The sequence below is a fragment of the Lycorma delicatula genome, chromosome 1 (assembly GCF_047948215.1).
Source record: "Lycorma delicatula isolate Av1 chromosome 1, ASM4794821v1, whole genome shotgun sequence".
Taxonomy (NCBI): Eukaryota; Metazoa; Arthropoda; class Insecta; order Hemiptera; family Fulgoridae; genus Lycorma; species Lycorma delicatula.
The window spans coordinates 168981620-169003791 of record NC_134455.1 but is presented as its reverse complement, the minus strand read 5'-3'; the positions used below and the strand labels follow the sequence as shown (position 1 = coordinate 169003791).

The following is a 22172-nucleotide window of genomic DNA, read 5'->3' as shown; positions in this document are numbered from 1 at the left end:
ACCAGCAATACTTGAATTGGAATATTAACAGTATTTGAGTAGCAGAAATAAAACTCAAAAGTACAGGAACTAAAGGTATGTGAGAAGTTGATGTATCATATGTTTGGCAGATGGCCCAGTAATTTGTGATGGTAAAACTCTAAAAGTTGTGCATTTCCTTGATCTATGCCTTCTTTTCTATCGGTGATAAACTTTCTTATTAATTTGACATATTTTGTAACCACATTAATATTTAATATTTAAATACTTAAACCACATTGAAAGAAATAATCTATTTTTAAAAGGTTTTTATTATTAATGGGAGCCTTGCCCTTGCATGTTCTTAGACAGTTACTCAATATTGGCAATATATTTTGTTACTTTCAGTTTTACACAATCTTCTAAATGTTCAGGTGTTAGGCAACTTTGTTGTGGACGTAACACTGGTTTCATGTGAGAGAAAATTTGCTCACAGAAATAAGTTGAATCAAAAGCCATTTTCTTTAAACAGATGAAAGATCTCGGGAGGGATGTCAAACAGTTGAGAATAGCAGCAGACTTTTCTAAATTTTGTCTTCTACAGACTTCCTTAGTTCAACAAATTTTGATGTCCATAATTCTGAAAAACTAAATTCAGCCTGTTGCATTTCAAAATTATCAAAATCGATTCAACTAAAAAGTTCTAATTGGGTAGTTGTTAAATCAAGGATATCATGCTTAATGAGGTATGAAAATAAGGGTCCATGAATGTGAAAATCTTGATTTTGTTTGTCAAATTCTGCTTTGAGTGCTTCGATGCACTCCTGAAGCTCATCTACATACACTTCAAATTGATTTGAATGCTTCTTCACATTTGGGAAGTACTGAATGCTTTGATGTTGATATATTAATTTCATGTGAAAAGATATCAAGTTTTATTATAAATGTTTTCCAATAGCAGAAAAGATCAACTACTGTCTGACCCTGACCTTGTAATTTCAAATTCAGCTCATTTAAATATATGTTGGTCAGAAACATTAATTTTAACAACCAGTTCTCATCTTTCAATTCCGGAAAATGGTGCTGTTTTTTGTCAAGAAACATCTCAATAGCTTCAAGACAACTGACAAATCTAGTTAAAACCTTACTTTGACTAAGCCATCGAACATTGTTGTATAACAGGTCTCCAAATTCACACTCTATTTCTTGTAGTAGAGACTTGGATTGGTCGTGAACCAGTGAAGAATGAGAAACAAGAAAGTTGACTATCTTAGTAACAGTTGTCATTACCGAGACCAAATTCAGAGATGAGGTCTTTGTACATAAGCTCTCCTGGTATATAATACAATGAAAATGTAAGAGTTTGTGGTTAATATGATTTTCAAGAAGTTTTACAAATCCTTTCTTCTTGCCAACCATTACTGCAGCACCATCATTTGTCACAAGAATAATTTGTTCAAATTGAAGTCATGTTTAGCAAAATAACAAATAAATGCAATCAAAATGCCTTCTCCTTTGGTTGTACAAGGGTTATTTTTTTTTCAAGGTCCAATCGGTTGCAAAATAAAAACCCGCGCAAAAATCAGATGAACCTTTGCCCATATGTGTTGCGCAGCGCTTCTAGTATGGCCTTCAATCACGCCGCATCAGTTTATTTAGTTCTGAACACGCAGCTAGCACATAAACATATCTACAACAATAGCATCTCCCACCAAGTGTGAAGTGCGTGTGGTAATCCGATTTCTTCAGGCTGAGGGGTGTAATCCAGCTGAAATTCATCGACGAATAACTAATGTGTACAGTGAAACTTCAATGAGTGACACCAAAGTGCGACAATGGTGCATATACTTTAAAGCAGAACGTATAGATGTTTATGATGCAGGCAGTCAGGGAAGGAAGCGAGTTTCAACCGATGATGTCGTTGACCGAGTGGATGAGGCAATTCGACAAAATCGTCGGTCCACAATTTCTGCATTGAGGATTCGTTTCCTGAAATTTCAAGGTCAGCACCCTACACCATTGTGAGTGACAGACTTCAGTATCGCAAACTATGTGCGAGATGGGTTCCCAAGATGCTGTCCGACCATCACATAACAATGAGAATGGACGCCTCCCTAACGTTTCTCCAGTGCTACCACAATGAAGGAAAAGATTTTTTGAACAAAATTGTCAAAGGGGACGAGACACGGGTCCATTTCGAAACTGAAGAATCAAAAGAACAATGCAAACAGTGGATGCATTCTCATTCTCCCATTAAACCAAAGAAGTTCAAGTGAACCTTCTCCAACAGAAAGTGTATGGCTACTGTGTTCTGGGACTGGAATGGAATTCTCTTGGTGGAATTCATGGAACATGGCACGACCATCACTGCAGCCTCATACTGCGTGACTTCAACGTCTACGAAGGGCAATTCAGAATAAGTGGAGAGGAATGTTGTCATCAGGCATTGTCTTTCTCCATGACAATGCTCGGCCGCACAATGCAGCTGTAACAAAGAAGCTCCTGCAGCATTTTTGCTGGGAAGTGTTTAATCACCCACCATACAGCCTGGACTTGGCTCCATCCGATTTTCACCTCTTTGTTCACATGAAACGCTGGCTAGGAGGACAACATTTTGGCATAGACATCAAGCTGCAGACCAGCGTAGAAACACAGCTGAAAATAGAGGCGGCTCCATCCTATGACGAGGGTATTGGAAAGTTGGTACTACGCTACGACAAATGTCTAAATCGGAGTCCCGACTATGTAGAGAAATAGCATAACTATGTAAGTACTTGTTACAAATAAAAAATTTTTTATTTTCACTATGGTTTTAATTTTGTGACCGATCGGACCTTGAAAAAAATAACCCTCCTATCATAAAGGGATAATAAACAACACAACTCTTCATAAATGTGATTATTCTCGTAATATCTTGCAGCCATATATGATAAATCATTTAAATCGTGCTTTCATCAAGAGCAACACTAAATACTTTGGATTGTTTTAATCCAATTGTTTGTTTAGTTGTTATATTTTCAGCCAAATGTTCCTCTCAATTGATCTTGCAGAAACTGATATTTCCCTATTTCTTTTGATGGCTTCACTTTTTTTCTTCTGAGGTTTTAAACTTGGATTGGTGTTTAACTTGAAAGTGTCTTTATACACTAGATGTACGACACAACACTTGCGCTACAGAAATAATAAACAGCACGATCTTTTTGTTCTACAAATCCATATTCTTTTGTCCAATTTTCTTGAAATGGACGATGATCAATGTTTCCTTTTCTTTTCTGCCATATTTAACACAAACTGTGTTCTGAAAATATAAATAAATTAACAAACATCAACGCTGATATTTATATATAAAATTTAACTGAATTAAAATAATAATAAAAAAATTTTTAATTTGTCTTAACATTATGTAAGTAGGACTTATTGTTTTTACAATTCAAATAAATTTATTTTAAAACTCACCAATTAATATCACTTATAAAAAAAAATAACCTATAAAAATATAAGTTTTTTGTGAAACCTGTTTTTGCCCACAGAGTGATGAGCAATCTTTAATTGTGATATGTGTTATGGGATTTGGGTAAAGTTTTGAGTTGCCATATTCCAAAATATATTTTTCAAACAATATCAACTTAGCTTGATTGATACAAACTAGAAAGAATTAAAAGAATTTACACTTTGTTAAATTTTGAAAATTGACTTGTGTTGCTGTTCTTTTATAGTTCTGACTTTTGTATCAATCATAACCAAATTATTGATATGTAAAACTTAGAGCTTCTGCGTGCCATTAGAAATTGCTTGGCGTACCAAGTGTGGCAAGTCTGCCATAGGTTGCCGACCCCTGATCTGATTCATCAATTTTAATCAAAATTTATTTAAGAGATTTAAATTAATCCAAAGCATTAATTTATGGGATTTTTATTTCCTAAATTTTAAATTAGTATACATTTAAGGTGCAATATCAGTGGATAAGAGTAATTGTTCTAGTTATTGAGTGGAATTCATGTCATTGGAGAGTATATTATTAGTCCACAATCATACTATACCATATACTACAACAGTGCTGTTGGAAAATAGGGAAAATATTATTAAAAATTGTTAAAGACATATAATGCATATTTTTAGTTGTCCAGGTATTATTAATCAGTATGCATTTAATATAATTTTTTATTCATAATGAACATTTGGGTTGGATTATGTCTGAGGGTTGAACTCTGTTGTTAAGTAAGTTTTAAGTATAATCTAGGGGACTTTTCCATTAAACAATATATTCTACCCCAAAAAAAAATTGGTTTCATTAAGAAAAGCCACTTTTGATGATCTCATATCCTGATAATTTGGTATTGGAATAATAAAACATTATCTTTACTCAGTCTAGTTACTACATTTATTGTATAATGGTATGAAAACTTTGTATGAGTTATTATGGATAGATTGTTGGTGAATAAATGTAAAAATTTCAGAAAAATACAAATGTAAAAGAAAGATTGTGAATTGCTATGAGCTAGTTTCAAAATCAGTTTTATTTAACATATTTGATCACTTCTGCCTAGGTTGTTTCTTTCATGTCGGTGATTTAATGTTGCAATAATTAATAATTACATGAATCAATATCTTTTGTAAAGTTTTAATAAATTATACTGAATTTTTGGCATCCTTTCACTTAATGATATTTTCTCAGGTAATTATTTCCAAAAAAATGAAAAATTAGGTTTTTAAGGCAATTAGGAGTAAAATTAATGGTTACATAAAAGTGAATTGTTGCTGCCAAAGGTAGATTCTGTGTAAATCATAGTCAAAGATTTATTTCGTATTAAATTAATTAGTAATTAGATAAAATACAAATCTTAATGTTATTAGAAGCTAATGTTGTTATATTTTTGTAATCTAGAGAATCCAAATTGAGCATTCTGTGAGCTGATTCAAACCACAATTTGTTAAATAATGGCAAGTAACCAAGCTTTACTATGATTACAATGTTTCATAGAATAGCAATTGTGCAGTATTAACTGCCATTGTTGTTTATAATTTTTGTAAAAAGAATTGTTAGTGTTTTAAAAATTGTTTGCTGACACTTTAATTTAGTCTGTTCTTATTTCCAATTTTATTCATTTTTTATTGTTATCCATTTTCAGATTATTGTTGTATGGAACAGCGACAAACCTCTCATTCCACGGTCCAGATGGCCTACAGTTCCATCTTCTGTATCGTTTCATATTCTTCAAGAAGCTTCTGAACCTCTAGTCTCACAGCGGTTTTTCCCTCATCCACTTTTACAAACACCAGCCATTTTATCTCTTGATGAAGATGCTCTTTTAACTACAGATGAAGTAGATTTTGCATTTCATGTTTGGCAAGCATTTCCTGAACGTATTGTTGGTTATCCTGCTCGTTCCCATTATTGGGATGATGCTAAGGTATGATCATTTTCTATTAAATTTACTGGTGTTGCAGTGTCAGTAAATTGAAAATTATTTTAAAAAATCAAGTATCTGTTAATTTTTATTTTATTTGCTTAATCATTAGATTATGTAGACAATACTGCATGTGGTGTAAGATATTCTGTATATGGGTAAATAAGTTACCCACTTGTAACTAATTAATTTTGTAAAATATTTTTAAATTTTACAAAATATCAGTAAAAAGAAATTTCAAAATGTATATTGAAAATAAAACATTAAGAAACAGAATAAAAAGTTTATAAGGAATACTACAATTTATTTAACTATAAATTTGTTTTAAAAAGAAGTTTGAATGTAGGTACTACATCAACATAAACCAATGATTTGGAGTTTGGCTATGCACATCACTTGTTGCATATTGGGCAGATGTGGTTATAACATATTGCACAATGTAATATATCATAAATTTTAGAGGTTTTTTTTTTTAATTTAACATACATTAGCAAAAAATAATGTCTAAAAAAATAGTATTCCATAATAATATTCCGTATTTAAATAATATGTATATGCACTGTTATGTTAATATAGATAATACTGGGGAACAAAAAAGATTTTTTTTTGTCTCAGGAAGAAAAATATGTGATTTTGATAGTATTATTTCTCCTGAATTCAAATATGATATTGGTTTTTTCCTCATAATGCAAGGTTTCCAAGAGACAGACATTTATAATTTGAAATATTTTAATACTTTCTAAATTCTTAACTACACAATATTCAAACATTTGACTCATCTAGAAAGTAGGAAATGATGATTTTCTGGCATATTTCGCCTGTGGAGCATCCCTCTTGATGGTCCAACAATAATCGGCCAGCATATTATTATTCCATTTGCCTAGACACCTCTTTTCCTTAACTGAAATATCCTGAAGAAAGATATCCTGAATATCCTGTGTTCCCCACGCTCATCGCTCACTCTGCCAAATTGTCTGGGAAAAAATCTAGGTGCGAGTGCAGGAAGTGTAGTTTTAAAGACATATAACAACCCAAAGTTTTATAAAATGTTATAAGATTGATGACAATATCACGTTAATTTTCTGCCTTTTGATTTCCCAAAAAATTCTGAGTAACATTTTTGAATGCTTGCCAAGTACTTTCTCCAGTGAATCCAGTAGTTTCTCAAACTTTTCATCATGCATTAATGATCGTATTTGTGGACTCACAAATATTCCTTCTTTAATTTTTGCATCATTAATTTTAGGAAACTTCTGTTTTAAGTAAATGAAACCAGGAGTATTGTCCATGGCCTTGACAAAATTTTTCATTAATCTTAGTTCAATATGTAACGGAGGTAGATACACATTATTTGGATTACACAATGGGTCATGTTTCACTTTCTTCTGTTCAGGATTGAGTGATTCGTGTTTAGGTCATTCTTTTCTAATGAAATGGTTTTTTTTTGTCCCTACTATCCCATTCACACAAAAAACAACAGTACTTTGTGTAACTAAGCTGCAGACCAAGAATAAGTGCAATTACTTTCAATTCACCATAAATATTCCATTCATTCATTGCATATTGAAGCTTTTCCAATATAAATTTAAAGTTTTCGTATGTTTCTTTCATACTAGCAGAGTTACCCACAGGTACTGATGGGGATTTATTATCATTATGCAGAAACATAGCTTTTAAATAAACTTAAGAGGAATCTATGAACAAGCACCATTCTGTTGGGTTATGTTCATTACAAAGTGTCTCCATAAGAGAAAAAATGTCATTACAAAACATTAAGCCATTTTCTTCAGAAAAACACTCTTTAAATTCAGAATGATGATTATGATAAGTACATATTTTTGTATTCTTTTGAAGACGATTCCATCCTTTTAACCAGGCAGCAAATATTTCAAACTGTTTTTTTTTAGATAACTTTAAGTCTCGTATAAGATCGTTAAGATTTTCTTGAGTCAGTAAATGAGGCTTAGATGAATTACTTTGTTCAAAAGTTGTATCACAAAATCTACTTCGTTTTCTTTCTTACTTCCAGCAGACTCTGAGCTCTCTTCATCTAATGTTAAATGTTCTGGAAGCTGGTTTGGGTAATTCTTCGCAGTGTGGAACTGGTCTCATTGCAGATTGCAAGTTAGGGTACATCATTGTATGCTTTGATTTTGACTTAATCCCTTTAACGTTTTTTAAGCAGAAATAACAGTCAGAAGAGTGATTTTTGGGTTTCTTCCAAATCATAGGGGTAGCAAATAGCATGTGGCGTGTGCCATTTTTCCATGCAGTGAGAAGCCTAGAACACGATAAACAACAGATATGTGGGGCCCAGGCCCTTGTTTGGTCCCCAACTTTACACTCAAAATAAAGTTCATAACACTTTTTTACCAATGGGGTAAAGTTTTGCCTTTGGAATTTGAGCATTACTTCACCACAAACATAACAAAAATTGTTAGGATGATTTAAAAAACTCTAGGCATTTTGTAACTAACAACTAATTAAAAGAAATAAAGTTGTAAATTCGTAATACACAATAATTCAGAAACAAAGCACTCACAATGACGTGTTTACTGGTTCACTACTATCTCACAACTGGCATCTTTCTGATGAATGTGCGCTAGACTAGGTCACATTTGTACATGTGTGTATACATCTGAACCTGCAATGCAGCAGTGTCTGAACAGTAGCAATGCTTCTCTTTGAGTTAGCTCATTTGGTTCTATCATATTTATAATGCTCTAGGAGGTTTTACTTGACACTGGACAAATGGATAAAAAAAAACATTTTAAATTATTTAAAAAAATTAAAATAACAAAAAACTGTGAGTGATGGAGGAATTCCGAATATATATTTGAAAACAGGATAAAAAACTGCATTAAGCACACCTATTGGTTCTTGTGAGACAAAAATCATGTTGATCAGTGTCATTAATTTTTTGTAAATTGTCAAAAAATTAATCCAGTGTCATATGCTCTGTCAAGTAGCCAATCAGTTACATCTGTATACATCAGTATTACATTTGTAAATGATGAAGGGTTATGACGGACACAAATGGTTGTAGTTTCATCATTTTAATTTCCTTGGTAGGCTGCATGAGTGAGGTAATGGACTAATTGTAATTTTTCTGGATAATTTAGCAGTATGAATCCAAACAAACACAATTGATGTTTGATTTGTACAACATTGTGCTGGCTGCCTATTCATCTAAATTTTGCACTTTTTGTTATTCACCTAAATTTATTTATTATTGAATGCATATGAAAATGTTGTATTAATAGTATTTTTAGCTCTGAAACAGCCATTTTTGGTATGATTTTCTTTAGATTCAATTCCTTTTGGGGATGCTTAAATATTAATTTTAATTAAACATTTTCTTTGGGATCCCTCTATTTTTGAAGGGTTTTAAGTTTAAATTTTTAATTTGATTGGGTACGAACTTTATGTTGGGGAAAAAATTTTTTATTTTTATGATAATATTTAAGTAATTTAATGAAGATAAAAGCAATATTTATACATTCGTGATGGCATTTTTCTTGATTTTTAAACATTATTAATCATTGGGTTTTCATTTGATCTTTTTTAAGAAATATGTTTTTAATTTTTTTCAGTTTTTAACTATCAAAAGAAGAATTTCAGGAAAGTACTACTAGATTATAAAAGAAGAGTTCTTTTTTATATTATATTTGTTCACAACTGGGGAATCTTAGAACCAATATCATAAAATTTCAATATTTTTTAGTTACTGTGATATTATACCCTTCTGTATAGCATTTAAAAATGCAAAAATTGTTTGGTATGCATTTCTTTTAATATGCTTTTTAATTAATGTACTTAGTATCATTTATTAAAAAATATGTTAGAATTTATAAAAAAAAATATATATATATAATTTATGAAAGAAAAATGAGTTTAAAATTTAATCTCATCTCAAACCTTTTTTCTAGGAACAGCAAACAGTTAAGAAATGATGAACCAAACCACCAGTCATTTGTTACAAAGATATTTAGCAGTAATTTAAATAGCTGGTTAAGTACAATTTAAATGTACAGTTCCAAATACATAATTTTGGTTGAAGAAAAAATAATTATTTTCTCACTTCTTACCAGATGTTGATCTGAATAGGATTTTGTATTTTAACAATGAAGGCCTAATTATGATGTCCTGCTACATTTTTGAAAATTCTGCAAAAAAGATGACTTGACTATTAACGTATGTTGAATTGATACTTGATACTTTACTATCATTGTATGTAATTCATAGATACTAATCTGTGAATTACTTTATGGAACTGCTCAGGTTATGTGATATATAATTAATATCTTAATAACATTTATAATATACGTTTTCATATATTACTATTCCTATTTAAATAACAAAGATTACCTTTGCGACTTTTAAAAATAAGAGGATTCAAATACTGTGTGTACAGATTTTGTAATATGTGACTCATTTTAAAATAACAATGTTTTTGATTGTAGGGTAGTTGGGGTTATACCTCAAAATGGACCAATGACTATTCGATTGTACTGACAGGAGCTGCATTTTACCACCGTTATTATAATTATTTATACACAGAATGGTTAAGTCCATTACTTTTAAAAACAGTCGAACAATCACACAATTGTGAGGATATTCTTATAAATTTTCTTGTCAGTCATGTGACACGAAGACCACCTATCAAAGTTACCCAACGAAAGCAATATAAAGAACAACCTCCTGGTAACAGTATACGGTAAGTAAATTGAATGTTTTATGAAAATTCCAAATAACTTTTGCTTACCACAACTACCACCAGAAACTAACTTTTATTTTATCATAGCTATTCTATTTCCTTGCAAGTACTTTCATTGTAGTACTCCATCTATTAGGTCTTCTGCCTTTCTCTTCATATCGATACATCTCTTTTCATGGTACCTTACCTCTGATTCCTTCCTCCCCGATCTCTCTTTTGACTTAACCATTCCCTCAATCATTATTCATTTCTTCTCTTGAACACTGTACATTTTTTATTACTTCTATTGCTTTTTATCTTCTTTGTTCCTTCAATCCTAATTCATTATTTTCCCTATCTTCTGATTCTATTCTTTCTATCCTTCTCTGCACCCATGTCTCATAAGTTTCTTTCATATAGTTTCAAAAAATTCAGTTTTTTAACTTGCGATTGTTATTAAATATTTATTATACCAACATTTATTTTTGTCTGTAATATCTCTTGAGGCTCCCTCAAAAGTCAGAAACCAGTTTTCAATATATAAAAATAGGTTGTCAGGTCATTAATTGGCAGTGACAAATGTATATCATGTTGACCATATTTAGTAAATTAGAAATATTAGCTTATCCATGTGTTTATATTTATGAATGTGCATTGTCTGTTAAAAAGAGAAGACACATTAAAAAGAAAAAAACTATATCCATCTTTATCAAACCAACATAACTATTTTTATTTAACTCAACACATTACTTTGGCTTTGCAAGAAAGAGCCTTAAGTGTATGTGCCAGTAAGGATTGACATGTAACTTATTAAAAGTTCATACCTACATGACGGCAATTATCATTTCATTAGTGAAAATCATCATTGCCCTTTCTTTGTTCAGAATGATTCCTATTCATTTCTTCTTTTTTTATTTCCTAAGAATATATTGCGATATTTTTGTTGTTAACCTCATATACTCTTTTTCTTTCTTCCTTCACTTAATCCAATTATATTCATTCTGGCTATTTTCATCTCTCTTAGATTTTCTAATTTACCTGCTTGCAGAATCATTCTGTCTTTTTTTTATATCTTTATACCAGTTGTTTGATAAAACTTCTCTTATTGCTTCTCCTGGAGATTCAAATAGAACCGATTTTTTGAGAGCCATTAAGTGGTCATTAACTTCTGTAACTCCTCTTAACTTGAGAAGTAGACATTATTTGCAGCCCCTCTTAACACAGAGTATAGATGTTTCTATAAAGAACTTAGTTTAGCTTTTTGACCTATCTGACTTTGGGAGCTTTGTTAGTTGCTGAGTTATTGCTGAACTCTTAAAATCAATAGAGCATGCAAGCCTCATCACCAGCTATAAGGTTCTGTACCTCCTGGTTGGGATTTCCTCCCAGAAATCCCACCCAGGTACACATTCATGATCTGATTATTGTCCTAGTTGCTGTTATTTATGAAAATTTCACTTCATATACTTAAAGACAGTCCTAAAGATATATTGAAGGCTGATCTACTGTATGTTGTGTTTCCTGTCAAATAAAGAGGCTGAAATCAAGTTGGTGAAGTATATAACATTCATACTGTATTAAAGTGAGTACATTTAATAGCAGTGAAGTAATAGGGTTGATGTACTCAGAGTTATGGCAAGTTGAGGTAAAATTGAATAGGTGAATAAGATTACAGAATTTATAGAGTTAGAGATTTAAAACATGCTCAGACCAAAGTCAAATTATTGCATTATCAAAGAAAAGCAGGAGCAAGATAAGTCTGAGAACTACAGAGATCCAAAAGTCTCATACATTGAAGTAATAAAAAAAGTAAGACATTAGGTAATATTTAAAAATTTATTTATTTTCACAACATATGCTCAAAATGGCTGCCCTATTCAGTAATGCATGTACGAACTCTGTTTACCATGTTTGAGGCCACTTTATGGAGCACGTGTATATGATGTTAACCTTCATTGTTATGTTCATCTTAAGTTTCTCCAGTGTGTATGTGTGTGTGTGTGTGTGTGTGTGTGTGTGTATGTGTGCGCACGTCCTATTTTTATAGACCTTTCCTTATAGATAACCTGACAGGAAGAAAACTGGGGACATCAAATTGGGTGAACATGGGGACCATAATCCTTTAGAGATAATATACTTGCCAAAAAACTTGTGTAAGAAACGCATGGTTTCATTAGATGCGTGACATGTGGTACTGCCCTGCTGGAACCAGCAATCATGTTCATCATCTTCAAGAAACGCAATAAACTGTGTAATGATGTCTTGGTACGCAACACTGTTCACTTTAATTTCAAAGAAAATTGAGCCCACTATTCAATGACATGATATGGCACACGACACTCCCATGTTCTGAGAATGTAAAGGGTTTTCATGTAACACATGTGGATTTTCAGTTGACCAAATTCTTGTGTTTCAACTGCTTACATAGCTGCTAAGGTGAAACCATGCATCATCAGTGAAGAAATCATGGTCAAGCTTTACAATTCCATGGTTGTCAGCAAACGACCAAAACCATGTACAGTACACTACGCACTTTTCTTTGTTCGGCTCCTTCAACTCCTGAACACTCCTGAAGTAGTTACGTAATTGTAACCATTTCATTTCTCTCTGAGCACTTCCACATGAAATCTGAGAGTGCGCTGATAGTCTCCTGAAGCTTTTTGAAAGCAAATGCTGCATCACACTCTTAACCTCAGATGGTTTAGCATCAGTCAAAATGGCCGAACTCCCAGTTCTCTTTTTGTCTGAAAGTGATTACAGTTTCTAAAATGGGAGATTAATCTCATTATGGTCGAATAATTAGGCACTGCCACATTCGGGTATTTCCCATGAAATTTGTCTACAACATGTACATAAAAATGACTGGAGAAATAATATTCAACAATGAAAACTCGATGCTCTTGGGAAAACTACATGTTTACCAAGCAATAAAGAAAGCACTACTGCAGGTGTTGTATGATCAATACACGCCACAGTGGCATCCTAAAGTGTGGCTTTTGGTTCTCTCTGTACTTCATTGTCAATTTGCCATTTCGAAACAGGTTGTAAAGTATAATTTTTGTTCACACCTTTTGTAAATTTAAACTTTAGAGCTTGTAACTTTTAGTAGAATCTGTACTATTCAGTTATTTCTATATGAGAAATTGAGTTTATTTGTTGTTAACAGTTTCAGCTATGTTGCTTATTGCAAACAACATAAGTAAAAAGTTGTTTCTGCTAAAAAAATCTGCATAAATTTTATATTTATTTATTTATTTTTTTTTAATTGACCAGTGTATTTGCATAAAATTAAATCCAACATTTTGAAAGGTGAAATACAGCAGTATTAAATGAATACCAGTTAGGTTTCAGTTAAAATTTTCTGATGGTACTGTTAGATGGAACAGAAACCTATAGACTAACAAATGTACAGAAATTTTTTTTATATTATTGGTTAGATATAGATTAAAACTAAAATCTATGAAATCATTGCTAAAATCAAGTAAAGGATTTTTAACATTTTCTACACATTATGCATTACAAATTGTCATGCTATGAAAAACTGATCAGCCTCTTATGAGTTAAGTGATTTTATGTTCTGAGGATTAAAAAATGTACCACTGCCTGCACTTCAGATTTAATGCAAATTAGATTATTCATTTTAAAATGTTGTTACTTGTAGATTAACAAATTATTAACTAATTATTAATAATAGGGGAGGGTCTGCAAGTGACAGACTGCAAATAAAGTCATCAACCTATTGCAAATGATTCATATAAAAATACAAAAATGAATGATTAATGATTTGGATTAATTCAAAATGAATGAGTTTCTCATTAAAATGCAGTCGTGTCATGAGGTATAAATATAGAGAATAAAAATGTAAATACTTCTTAAGGTTATGCTTTTGGCATTTGGATAATAATCTTCTATCAGGTTATTTGGCCATCAAATTAAAAATTAAAAAATGTACCTCAAAGTGATTAAATTATATTAATTAGGTGATCTGTTTTTTATTATTTCATTTATGTTCACCTCTTATGATTTATAAGAAAGTAACTAATAATATCTGTTTCTAGGTCGCCATGGAACGACCCAGATCATTTTATTCAACGACAAACTTGCTTGAATACATTTGCTGCAGTGTTTGGGTACATGCCTCTGTTACGATCTAATATGCGTCTTGATCCTGTCTTATTCAAAGATCCAGTATCAAACTTAAGAAAAAAGTATAGACAGATAGAATTAGTAGGGAGCTAGTATTCAATGGAGCACTCATATTTATTTAAAAAAAAAAAAATATTCATACAAGCTTCCAATCGGTCAGACTGAAAGTTTTTAATTTGAATTTACTTTATTTATAAAATTTTATTTTTATTTAAAAGAATTTATGTATAGTTATTTTTATCATTTTTTTTGGAAAGAAATAGGAATGGTTAAAAGTATAGTTTGTTACCAAAACAATTTTTTTAAATACTAGTAATTTTAAATGTATGATAATATCATAGTTAATCTTCTCTTGTTGCCATTAGAACATATATATATATATATATATATATATATTTGTTGTGCAGTTGCTTTCTTTGTAATTTAGTGTAAATTTATATTTTGATTTATTTCCATTGCATATATTAAAAATCTGTTAATTCAGTTTTTATTAATCTTACTGCCATTAATTTTTACATCATTGTGAATAATTGTTTGTTTGTATTTCTATGAACATGTGGGTATATGTTTATGTTTGTTATATGTGTGATTGAATGTATTTTAAATAGTTTGCATTCAAACTAATTTTTAGTTAACTGATGCAATAAAAATATTTTGTTAAGGTGAAATGAAGGTAAACTTTTCCATAGTACCTTGTGGCAAACAGTTGTTTTTATGGTTATTTTTCACAGTTTGTACAGGTAGATAATACCTGTAACACAATTAAAGATATCCCGTTTGGAACTGTCATAAATGCAATAACTGTAGGCAACTTGATTTGAAAACAAATCATTCCTTAATAATCATGGTATGTTACTCATTCTCATTAGTAACATACCGTGCGTGGAAAGTAATAGGTGGTGAGATTTCTTGTTGTTTTCTTCTTTGAGTCAAATACCTACATCAGCCCACTAAAATAAGTGATTGTCAACATGATAACAGTTTTTATCATGAATGTAATTTACTTTCCTACATTTATAAAGGTAATAATATCACATTGTGTCGATAATAGTGACCATAAATTATATCACTTGTTACAGATATATAGATAAAGTACAGATGTATAAATTTTTCTTTACCAACGTTCATATCGTATTACAGCATACGATATGAACGTATAAGTTGTTCACTGGTTTTTATGCTAACAGTATCTTCTAGACTATTGATACAACAGACCTGTATGATTTTAAAAATAATAATAAAAAAAAATAATAAAAATAATCATTGTATCTTATCTTTGATTCTATTGCCAAGTACATTATGAGTAAATGTTTTTATATAAAATGGTAAATGGTTTTTATATAAAATTGCTTAATAATCAAATCTACAAATTTTACTATTAATATTCTACTGATTTACTACAAGATGCATAAAAAAAAAAAATCATACACTATGAGAAGGAATATTATTCATACATCATAATAATAGACATGATTATTGTAATCAGTGTACAATTGGAGGTTACAAAAAAATAACGGTGAACTATCACTTTGTGTTGTAAGCAGGCTTTATTTACATTTGATAACATTTTTTCTGTATTATTCATTTTTATGTAAGAGAGGCTGGGTGGTTTACATTGCTGTTAAATATAGTAGTGAGAGAATTACTATATATTTGAGAAAAATTTATAAAATTTCTCTTCCGGTTATTTTAGTAATACCCCAAAAAATAACTTTAAGATTATTTATAAATGACATTTTGTTGTAGTTAAGACAGAAGACCCAATTCAAGAATTTTTAACTATTAATTGAAGTATTTTTAACGTATGAGATAAGTAAATAAATGAATATGTAAAGTTTTGTTTAATTGTTCCTCTTAATGTATATTGTACTATTATAATTATATTTTATTTTAATTATTGTTTTTGTTGAAAAATTTATTTTAATTATTGTTTTTATGTTCATAACCACAAAGTAATGCTGGTAATGAATGTTTTTTATCATTTGTGTGTGTATGTATATATGTAATTGTTTTTTGTAATAAGCTTTAAGAATTATTAATAGTTTTCCTCATTACTGTAATATTCTTGCTTATTCAGTTTTAATTTTATCAGTCAGGGTTGGTTACTGCAGGGATAGTTTTGCCATATTTTTAGATCTGTGTTTTTTTATAAGTTATTTAATTTATTAAATTTTATATTTATTGTTTGAATATATGTTGTGCTGTATGTTTTTCCATGATAAGAAAATAGTATAACTATAAACCTACAGAAGCAATTATATATATTAAGAAACAGAAAATATCAAGTATTATTTACTATGATATTTTTCTGCCAGTTATAATTGTTATATACATTGTCATGTGTTTGCAGCTTGATTAGGATATTGAGAGATTGACAATTGAAAATTGTATGTTTATATAATTACAATTTATTAGTTAAAGAACATAAGTAAAACAAGATAAATCAATAATAATAAGAAGCGACAGTAATGAACAACTCACAATAATAATTAGAATATTAGCAATAATAAATAAACAAATAATGATTGTAGTAATCACAATAATAATAATAATAAATGCCAATAATAATAATAAAGTGATTACATACAAAACAGAATTTAAAGTAATTGTCAGGATTTATTCACAGGTAGATAAAAAATGAAAACTAGAATTCAGCCCCATTGACAAAAGACATTAGCATGACCAATAGCTAGTGTTAACACTTTTAACCACTAGTCTTGTATTAACAACAATAGTACAATAGATAAGACAAGTATACAGTTCTTTTACTGCAAATACCTTTGTTGTTCACAAATAAAACTATCCTAACAGTTTTTGAATGAAATTTAGTAGATCTCTTACATTTATAGTCTAACAGTAACTCACCAAAGCTCTTCTTGTTTTCATGTACCGGAATTATATGCCTCAATTACTTGTCACCTCAGTTGCATCGAACTTACATAATCACACCTCTATCGTAGCACTCTCACAGACTGACATCATAAGTCTTACTTAGAGTTCTGCGAATAACTCATTTTAAACTGGTCTTCCCCGGAGTATTTATATTCCTATCTTCTTTCCTGCCAGACCAGATCCCAGTTGAACATGAGAATGATTGATTGAGCCCTTTTGTTCCCATGCATTCCTAACCTGGGTCCGGTATATCATTCAATAAATAAGTTTAATTATTAGTGTGAATACTTTTAATATTTAACCAAGTCTTGCAGCCAAAAAGATTTAGGCTAATTACTCTACATCAGTATCAAGTATATTCGAGAATTAAAGAGGAACATGATAAATCAAAGGTAGTGAATTATAAATCATAGAAACCTTAACAGTAGATTAAAATAATTTCTTAATATATAAAATTAATAAATACTTTAACGTAATTATATAATTTAATACAAAATATGAATTATATACCAAACAAAAAAAAACCTTTCCTTTATTCTTTGTAATAAAGATAACACCAAATAAGATGAAGGCTGTATACTTTAGAAAAAAACAGAAGAAACTGATATGGAATTTCTATAAGACCGAGGAAATAATGTTAAATTGTTGATTTGAACTGATATAAAAACTTTCCTATTTAAGAATAAAAATTTTGAGCCAGTAAATGTTTTCTTCAACCAGGAGCCTAAAAATAGCCAAAATATCAGAAAATTGGTAAACAATTAATGATTGTAATCATGTTTCCATAAAGTTTATTGCATATTCTGAAAAAATTTGAATATATCATTACATCAAACATTTCATCTAACCAGGAAGAAAATAATATATCTTGTTTGTTAGATCCCATTTTCCTTGAACTGATATTTTTTAAGATTGTAGCCATTCAAGTTTATGGCTCCTTACATGATGTTAGTAATTAAGAATACTGTAAAAATGACAGTAGCTAATAATTATAATTAATAACTATTGTTATTATTTTATTTTTTGTAATATTAAGTTTCATTTCTATTAGTTTTATGTGTATAACTTTTTTTGTGACATTTTTACCTCTTTTTCATTCTAATCTAAATGCAAGAAAATTACCTTGATTCTTAAAGATTTAAGCCATGTGCTTGTGAATTGTCAAAAACTTTAAGAACTAATTATTATATTTGGAAATAATGCATTATTATTTTTTAATTTATAGGGCTTGATTTTTCTTAATCTAGTAAATGCTTCTGTTTGTTAAATCACTTACTCTGATTAATTTGTGTCATGAAACATTCCTGTTTAAAAAATGTATTGATATAGCACTTTCTGAGGTCAGCTTGAATGATCTGACACTTTCTGAGATCTGTCTTGACCTGTAGACAGTGATAATATCTCTTTCTTTCATCTAGAAAAATTCTGCCGATCAGGCTTGGTATTTTTTCCATGCTACATACTTTTCATATTATATTCCACTCCACAACGTGCTTTAAGGTTATATGGTAGTCATAAAAAAAAGTAAATTATGACACCGATGTTCTATATGATTTTTTTTTATTGCCCTAGGAGCATCGACTGTTTTGCTATGTTGTCAAAAAAAATGCATTATAATGTATTCTGATGCATGAAAACTACATGAGAATATATGTTATCATACTATATGTACATTCAGAACACATATTGTTTGTAATCAATTACACATACCTATCTTATTTTGAAGTCTTCTATTAAGATTGAACCCTACTCCTAGTCTACCCCTTATTTTTGTGGAATTTTTAGCCTGTGACGGAATCTGTCCACATTCCAACTTTCCAACTATCACTATTGACATCTGAGATTAAAACAATCTTGGATTAAGCTACAGGAGTTCTGTCCTGGACAGTCAGGTCTGAGGTGCTAGAAGCATCCCTGGATCTTTCTCACCAGGAAGACTAGGGGCCCTGAACTAGATGAGAGCTCTAGGAGACCTATTAGAGTTTTCTGATGAACCTCCATTTGCCAATTAATAGTTAGCTGTGCTCCTTTTTTTATCATCTCCAAGCTGGAAACGACCTCTTTTAAGAAGTACTAGGATCATGGTTTCTCAATCTTCTTACTCCTCTCTTAAGCTCTCTCTCTCTCTTAAGCTCTACTTGAATACTTTTGCTTGTCTATGGACTAGTTATTATAACAGGTAAGTGTGCCGTAGTTTTTACTAACTTAATATCTAAATATCTATCATGAATGGAGAAAAACTTGGTATATTTTTCTAAATTATGTATTAGTTGAGATGAAACTTGAAGGTTTTTAACCTGGTGTTAGAGCATTATCATCTTTCCTGGTTTGGAAGTAGTTGAATTTTCTCAGAATTTTTGTAATTTTGTAATCTTTAAGATTGAAAAGTTCCTAGCATCACACTTCACACATCAAGGATTTTCTCTACAAGCTTAACCTTCATGCAACTTATTTGCACAAGGGCATGTAAAATTCCTTGACATTGTGCCATCAAGTGTCCTTAAAATATTGGTATTTAAAACTCACTGGGAATGGTATATGTGTTCTAAAATTTACAAGATGGATTTCAACCTATATTCTTCTCAGTAATATTTAACGTGCAGTTGAGTTCAATCTGCAGAAGGAATTTACCTACAATATTTCACTCATTGACCATGCTATTTCCAGAAGAGATTATTGACCAGAGAGAGCTTCATTAAACAACTTTGTATTGTTTGCAAAGGCAAGCCATTTTTGGATCCCTAGATATAGAAATGGATTGACCACATCTCTAGTAGTATGGATATATTTTAACATTATATAGATTGTGTAATATTAAAATTCTAGTATAACCTTTCTCGGGTGATAAATTATGTAAACATGACACTTAAAAATGTGTCATTTTTGTAACAGTGTTTGTATTTATTAATTTTTTTTTAATAAACTGTATTCTGTTTTTTCAATCAAATGTGAATATTTTATTGTTTTATTATTTTGTATTAAAAATATCAAATTTTAATTTTAGCTATCTTTTGAATTTATCTTTAGTCTTTAAACATAATACAGATTTCTGATTTGCCAAATGTTTCTTTGTGATATTTTTTTGTTTTGAGATATTTATGAGGATTATAATACGATTGGCAAGCAATGACTGTGTATCCTTTATTCTATTTATACAGTATACTAAATAAAGTATACAATTTATTAAATAATTAATAAAAATTGAATAAGCAAGAAACTGAATTGATATTCCATTCCTATTTCATTCATTTATTTATAGCATGGAATAATTATGTGTATGTGTGTGTGTATGTGTGTGTTTGTGTGTGCATGCATGCATGTGCTTATGTGTGTTTAGGATTACATTTGACAAGGATGTTGCTGCAGATGTAGTTTTGCATATACAGAAATAATATATTTAGTGTCATATGTATCAGAATACAGTTGCATGTTTTTAAATATATCATTTACTTTTAGTGGAATCATAAGATTCATCTGATGTGTTAATTAAATTTATAACAAATTTTTATTTTATATATTTGTGTATAAATAAGATTATATTGTATGTTGTTACTATATGTACATAAAATGTAATAAATGTCAAATACTAAACACATTATTTTAGAGTTAAGTAAATTAATACATAAAAAGAAAATTTATAAATATAACAACCTTAAGAAGTAATTTTTGAATATGCTAAAATGAATTTTTTTTATTGTATAGAAAGTATGATTAGAGTTATTATTATTGTTGTTGTTTATTGTTGTTGTTTTATACAAATCAAAATAATATATAAAATTATGGCATTAGTACTGAAAAGTTACTTTTCATTACGAGCAAACTCTACAAATTATTGTTGCTCAGTTTAATTTTGGTTTAATTTTAGTTAATATTTACAAAGTCAAAAAGAGAAAAATGATTTACATTATAGATAATTACACAAACCTGGGGATCGGTATATTAAGAACTACTTACATTGTTAAGTTTTTGAGGATTTTTCTCTTGATGATTTTATTTCAAAAATCATTTTTCAATAGCTTGTTTATGCTTAATTATTCTTTGTACCTAATATATTATTAATTAAAACAAAAAATGTATGCTCACAGACTTCATCGACCAGTTTATTAATTTTTTTGATATGATATATTTCATTAATCCTAACATGACAAGCAAACCAGTATTGATATTCCAAAAATGCATGTTTTAAATTGTTATTAGTGTATGCTAGCCTTATATTTAATCGCATTTATCTCCTTTCTTGAATTTTTAAATTTCTTTTAATTTTTATATCTTTTACACCTCTAAATTAGATTTAATTTTATGTTTGTTTCATTGTTGCAAAAACCATATGTGATTATTAGTAGAAAAAAATTATCTATTTTTAATGATGATTTAAAAAACTGCTGTTTGTATGTTTGGAAGTAATGACTTGACAAATATTATCACTTATTTTACCAGAAAAAATTGTTACATAGTTATTTTTATTGACCTATTTGAGTTTATGATAAAGTAATTTTAAATACTACACTATTATTTATTATTCATGTTCTGTTAATAGGTGCAATGTATATTGTTGCTCAAAGTTGTTTTTTAAACAAATATCTAATCAATGATTCAACATTTTATGGAAAACAGATCAAATAATCTATTAGATTATTTTAGTGGATTTTTTACTGCAACAAGTATAATCTAGTGTACTATGAAGATTAATGTATAAGTTTACATTTTAGAATGGATTATGTAACAGAAAGTCAATTAACTATAAGTTAAATGACTTTAATAAAAATGTTACATAAATATTAATTTTATTGTATAAAAATATTTCTTTAAGTTATTTTCATATAAAACGTTGCATAGAAATATAAAATTAACTTACATAAAATATAATAAGGTGTAATAAATTGGAAATATAATAAGGTGTAATAAATTGGAAATAATAATATTGTGTAATACATAATACAATAAATCATTTATTCTGATCAGTACATAATAATGTATTAAATAAATAGATCATGTCAGAATTGGGTAGGTATAATATTCCAAGGATAAAAAAAGGAACTATCCCAGCACTTGCCTAGGTGGATCAAATAAAA

At 29.6% G+C, this 22172-nt stretch overlaps 1 protein-coding gene across 2 annotated transcripts in view; it reads left to right on the top strand.

Moving 5' to 3' along the window:
• The window catches only part of ttv (exostosin glycosyltransferase 1 ttv), a 672327-nt gene extending 651141 nt beyond the window's left edge, over positions 1 to 21186 (top strand). The window contains exons 6-8 of one of the 2 annotated variants that reach the window (XR_012756526.1): positions 5088 to 5369; positions 8960 to 9144; positions 9830 to 9891. Coding sequence is in view for 1 of the 2 variants with exons in the window: in XM_075367109.1 (XP_075223224.1) it covers positions 5088 to 5369; positions 9830 to 10083; positions 14121 to 14301 (717 nt within the window). In the remaining variant the exon portion in view is untranslated. Of the gene's footprint in view, positions 1 to 5087; positions 5370 to 8959; positions 9145 to 9829; positions 10084 to 14120 lie in introns of those variants that run through there. The other variant, XM_075367109.1, reaches the window with a different exon arrangement.
• Positions 21187 to 22172: the final 986 nt, after the last annotated feature.